The following is a 5,598-nucleotide window of genomic DNA, read 5'->3' on the forward strand; positions in this document are numbered from 1 at the left end:
GCGACGAAAAAATCGTCAAAATAAAATGGGAAAAGTTTATGAATTCGACTAATACTGCAATATGGTTTCAGCATTTCACCGTTGTACGCTCTCCTTCTTTATACGCCCTTGATACTATGTAACACCGATAGATGAACCACAATGTCAGCGAAATACAAAATATACGTAACAAAATTAGTTTATTAGTAACAAAATAGCTCGTTTATTGTCACAATTAACTGCACTGATCAGGTAGAACACGTAAAAACTTTCAATATTTGTACTGCATTCCAGCACAAACAATTAGAAAGAGTGTTCTCGATTCTTGCAGGACGATATCACACGCTCTGCAGCAACATAACAGTCAAACCACACGGCTGACCCAAACTCGATGCTAGATCTCACTCATTCCAACCGATCTTTGACCGCGAACAACAACCCTGCTCGGAACATTTTCCTCATCTTTACCATACATGCCAAAATGGAAAATTACACAAAAAGACAACTTAAAGCGAGAAAGTACAATTTTGTTAAAAACTGTAAAAAACAAAAAACAAAGAGGTTCATCGAATGAGCATCAACAAACGTATCCGTAATTATCCGCTGGCAAGAGATGGCGAGAGAGCGCTGGCGAGATAGTTACAAATATTAGTCAATCTATAATTACACTTGTCTAGCGATATTGAGTTAAACAAGGAAAAGCTCAGAATTTTCAATAACTGCAAGATTAAAATGTTTAGTTAAGACAATTCCATGAAAAGTAAATGAACACTATTGTAAATTGTGAATTAGGCCAAAACAAAATATAGGTGTGGTTACCGTTTCCCGACCGACCCTAAACATTTTATTGTCAATTTTCTTTAAAGTAAAAAAAAAATTTAAAAAAAATGAATTGGACAGTTCCTGCTTCAAAAGGCACAACGCACATCCTTCGAACATGGTTCGTAAATAAAATGTTTCAATAAAATAAAATGTTTTCCCTACCTACCTACCCTATTTTTTTTCGGCATGAAACGGTAACCACACATATATTTTGTTTTGGCCTTAGCTGCACGTGAGTAACTTTAAAAGTAATTCTGGTTATTACATAAAAGATTCGACGCAGAACCGAACATACGTACCAAGAATAAAACTGAGAACAGATATTGATAGCGCTAACTGAACGACACGCTTTATATACACAATGGAAAACTACCACCGGAGAACATTATAAAATCCTGGTATTCCCTCTTGGACAGTTCTTATATTACAACACGGTAAATGCCACGTCGCTGCACCTCGGCGATCGCGCGACGCGGCATCTCGCGCGACGAAACACGCACCGACGCGCGACCCAACCGCCAATTTCTACGACACGATTTACACGCGACGCGGAAAACGACGTCGGAGCAAGGACGTCGCGACGCTCTCTCCCTAATCGAACGGCTCGTCGCTCGATTCCAGCGAGTTCAGTGCCGGCGCAAACTCGACCACGCTGCCGTACGCGTTCCGCGGCGGCGCCCCCTGCTGGTGCTGCGCCGCCGCCGCCGCCGTGGGAACCTCGTGCGGGCGCGGCGCGAGCAGGCCCGACTGCGCGCGGTAAACGATGCCCTGAATGCGGAACTTGGCGAGCCGTCGCATCGGCAGGCTCGCGATCGATCGCAGCTGCAGCGCGACGAGGTTGCCGAACACAGTCTCCTCGTCCTCCTCCTCCTCCGCCGCCCGCCGCCGGGGATGCCGCGCCGCCGCCGCCTCCCCCGCGTCGCTTCTCCGCCGCCGCGGCCGCGCGATGCGGGCGACGGTGGTCGTGAACGACGCGGGGGCGGCGGCGGCGGAAGCTCGGTCGTAGTGGTCGAACGACGCGGGGGCGGCGGCGGCGGGAGCTAGGTCGCGGTGGTCGAACGACGGCGACTCGCGCTCCGCGATGTCGCGGAGCGCGGCGATCGCCGCAGCTTCCTCGTCCTCGTCCTCGTTGCCGTCGGCGACGACGTCGAGGGTGTCCTCGGCCGGAGCGTCGACCTGCGGGGTCACGATCACGGATTACGCTCGCGCTTCTCGAACTTCTCGTGCTTTTTTTGGCCTCGTGCTTTCTTTTTTTGTGCGTTTGGATTTGCAATGTACGTACACCGATTGTGCGTAATGTGTAATGTTCCGCCGTTAACATGGCAGTTATGTTCCCGATAACTTTAAATGAAGTGCTCTGCCGTTTGATCGCGTTTCCAACAAAGATAGCTTAGTAACGTAGTTGAGAAAATTAACAACAAATTAACAGCCATATTTAACAGAACTCGAGAAAACGAGAATGCACTTTAGCACATTGTCGAAAATTAATTTGGTCTAAATGGATACAGGCTCGGTAAAAAATATTAACGCCCAACCTCTATGTCTTCGAACGACAATGGCAGCGACGATCTATTTGCTCTAGGAATCATGTGACTGTCCAGGAATGCCAGCTGGTCCATGAAACGCCACACCCTAAACGGCACGCCGGTTATCTCACTTTGTCGTAGCTTTTGCTTTTCACGCATATACTGCGCTCGTATGCTCTTGATTTTCTTGTATATTTGGTCTTCTGCAAATGAACAACACAATTTATAACCTGGTAATAATGATGCACCCCGTTATTTTAGTAAGATTTACCGCGAAAGATTTAGTTTATTCTAGTTTTATTTCTGAAAATTCTCACACGGTGTTCATTTTATTTCATTATCTGAGCAATTATTTAATTTCAATCCATAACCTAGAGTTGCGTATGCCACCTATGAGACCACGTTTGACGCTGTACCGCCTGTACGCAACTGGTCTTAGTCAATTTGAAAAAAACTGAACACTAGTGTACCATATAAACGACATTTTAGGAGTAGGCCTACCTGTGACGTTCAATTCTTCCGCGATGTTGCTGACTACGCTCCTTCGCAAGATCCGATTATGATAGCCAGCGCTTCTCACATCATACAAGCACGGATTTTGCTCATACAGTTCGATGAACGGCTCCGTCCAGTTGAAATCTTCCGTCACGGTTGCGTATACGTACATGGGAGTAAATGTTGTAGTAGTGAGGAGGCTACCAACAAGATTTCCTTCCGATTTGCTGCTTGTCAAAATGTTGGACGCGAGCGAGCAAAAAAGGCGGAGCGGTACGTAACTTCGGGATAAAAATTTGCACGCGCATACTTCGCCGTGCATGGGAAAATGGTGCCGATATTTAGCGCGTAGTTTTAGCATACAACACGTGCACGTGATGGGTTTTACATGCATCAAGTTTGGTGAACATAAATTCTACATGTTAGCAACAGGATGTCACCAGAGATCATCTGGATATCCTTATGCCAGTGCTGCAAAATCTATACATAACTACAATTACTAGTACTAGTAGTGAACTATATACAGAATTACTAGTTAGTGACACTTACCTCCACCAAAGCCTCTTCCCTTCCGTCGTTTCGCCTTCTCCTTTAACTTCTGTACACCCTCTGAAAGGAAAACAAAACAAAAACGAAAATAAACAAGAGGCCAATGGCATTTCGTGTAAACGTTTTGCAAAATTTTGTGACTAAATAAATTAAAAAATTTATTATAAATATATTATTTATATATATATATATATATATATATATATTTATATATAAATATATATATATATTTTATATATTATAAAAATATCATGTAAGTAAAAACCAATTATATAAGTAATGAGATAACATAGGCAATGTCATTTCCTCCACACTATGCTCCATGCCTTTTTGCTTGTGATTACATCTGATACAGTAGGTGGTGACAAGTATTATAACTTGATACAGCTTTGTGTGGCAGCTCTAAACATAATGCAGAAATCACGAAACACTTTGTTTCAATGAGCGTAGCTAACCCATTTTGCCTGGGGGGGGGACGCAAAGCCATTTGCATGTGTTCTGGGTAGGTGACTGCCATTGACCATGTATTGTATAGATATACATTTCTCTGGGGGGGGCGGCGGTACTGCCTTCCTAGACCCCCCAAGTGGCTATGATCCTGGTTTCTCAGCCAAAGATTTCATTAATCCTGCTCAATCCTAGGGACCCGGCCCTTATTTTCGCAAATGTGCTAAACTAGAATTGGGACATTAATCCCAATGTGCACATACATTACAAGAGTCAACTATTGGGATATTTAAAAAGGACAGAGGAAATATTTTGATACATCCCACGAAATTATGAGATCATGTGTTTTAATGAACGAAAATCCAAACAAGAACACGCTACATTTTCCCCTTTTCTTCCTGTGCCAAGAGTTCCAGATTAGACATGTGTCACATACAATACTGCTGGGTACGATCGGGTCGTAAACTAATAAATTACTACAATTTTGGCATCAATAAGCCGGTCAATTAAGTTGTGGTGAGTGCAAAATTAATAAATTCCGGCCAAATTTGGAAAAAAACAAAACACTTGCAGGGGTCGAAATTCACTATATATAGTGATTTCGCAACACAAGTGTTTTTCACCGAACTCAAGCGATGTTTTGTAGCAACTTGCGGCTGCCGCAAGTCAACAATATGCCAGCTACTTACATATTTGTTAATAGAAGTCAGACCCATTTTATTTAGATTTCTGTCAGTTTGACAAGATGACAGTCACACTGACTCTGAATCAGAGCAGGAAGACACAGAAGATATAGAATAAATCATAAACTAAATACAGTGGCTATGCGTCCGGAACCGGTCGCCTAGCCTCCAGGCTATGCATCCGGAACCGGTCGCCTAGCCTCCAGGCTATGCATCCGGACATCCACTGACACAGTGATCGCGCGACTTGCGTACACGCATGATTGCGCAACGGGACGCTCTGCTGATTGCCGTAAATATACAAATTACAATATATGCACTGCTGCCGTCTATCCTTTCATCCGTCCGCTCTCGCTCTCTCTCTCTTTCACACACACATGCACAGCTCTCTCTCTCTCTCACACACACACCTCTAGCTCTCTCTCTCTCTCTCTCTCACACACACACATACACACACCTCTTGCTCTCTCTCTCTCTCACGCATACACACACACATACACATTCCCTCTCTCTCTCTCTCTCACTCTCTCACGCACACACACACATGCGGAAACCAGCAGAGCGTCCCGTTGCGCAATCATGCGTGTACGTGTCGCAAGATCACTGTGTGAGATGGATGTCCGGACGCTTAGCCTAGCGGCTCCTCATCCGGAACTGGTCGCTTAGCCACGGCCTAAACTAAAACAGGGAGGAAGGGAAGGGGTACTGCCAGTTTGGAGAGCAACAGATGTAAGTGCAAGTAAAAATTTCTTGGCGCAAGTAATTGTTTAACCTAACTTGCAACGTGCGCAAGTGTTGTTTTTTTTAGCGAATTTCGACCCATGACTTGTAGCTGCACTAAGGGGCTGTAGGCTGTAGGGCTTTTAAGCGTCTCCGGCACAGGAACTTGGACCGTTTCAATAATAAAATGATGGTTAATAAATACAACTTGTCAGTAGCCTACTACTACAGTACCAGCAATAGTCTTAATGTTTGATTTGACCTAATAACTTCACTTCAACACCGTTCAATACACCGCTGCAACACATAGCCCGCACGCCATTGTGCATGCACAAATACACAGTAGATAGGAGTACTCCTATCTACTGTGTATTTGT

At 44.4% G+C, this 5,598-nt stretch overlaps 1 protein-coding gene across 1 annotated transcript in view; it reads right to left on the reverse strand.

Moving 5' to 3' along the window:
• LOC106813400 overlaps nucleotides 1-5,598 on the reverse strand; it is a 10,393-nt gene that overhangs the window by 3,651 nt on the left and 1,144 nt on the right. The window contains exons 2-6 of the mRNA XM_014817536.1: nucleotides 3,372-3,431; nucleotides 2,829-2,966; nucleotides 2,337-2,530; nucleotides 1,759-1,977; nucleotides 1,519-1,623 (exon numbers count right to left, since the gene is read on the reverse strand). Coding sequence (XP_014673022.1) covers nucleotides 1,519-1,623; nucleotides 1,759-1,977; nucleotides 2,337-2,530; nucleotides 2,829-2,966; nucleotides 3,372-3,431 — 716 coding nt within the window. The remainder of the gene's footprint in view (nucleotides 1-1,518; nucleotides 1,624-1,758; nucleotides 1,978-2,336; nucleotides 2,531-2,828; nucleotides 2,967-3,371; nucleotides 3,432-5,598) is intronic.

Source organism: Priapulus caudatus, unplaced genomic scaffold (assembly GCF_000485595.1).
Source record: "Priapulus caudatus unplaced genomic scaffold, Priapulus_caudatus-5.0.1 Scaffold767, whole genome shotgun sequence".
NCBI lineage: Eukaryota > Metazoa > Priapulida > Priapulimorpha > Priapulimorphida > Priapulidae > Priapulus > Priapulus caudatus.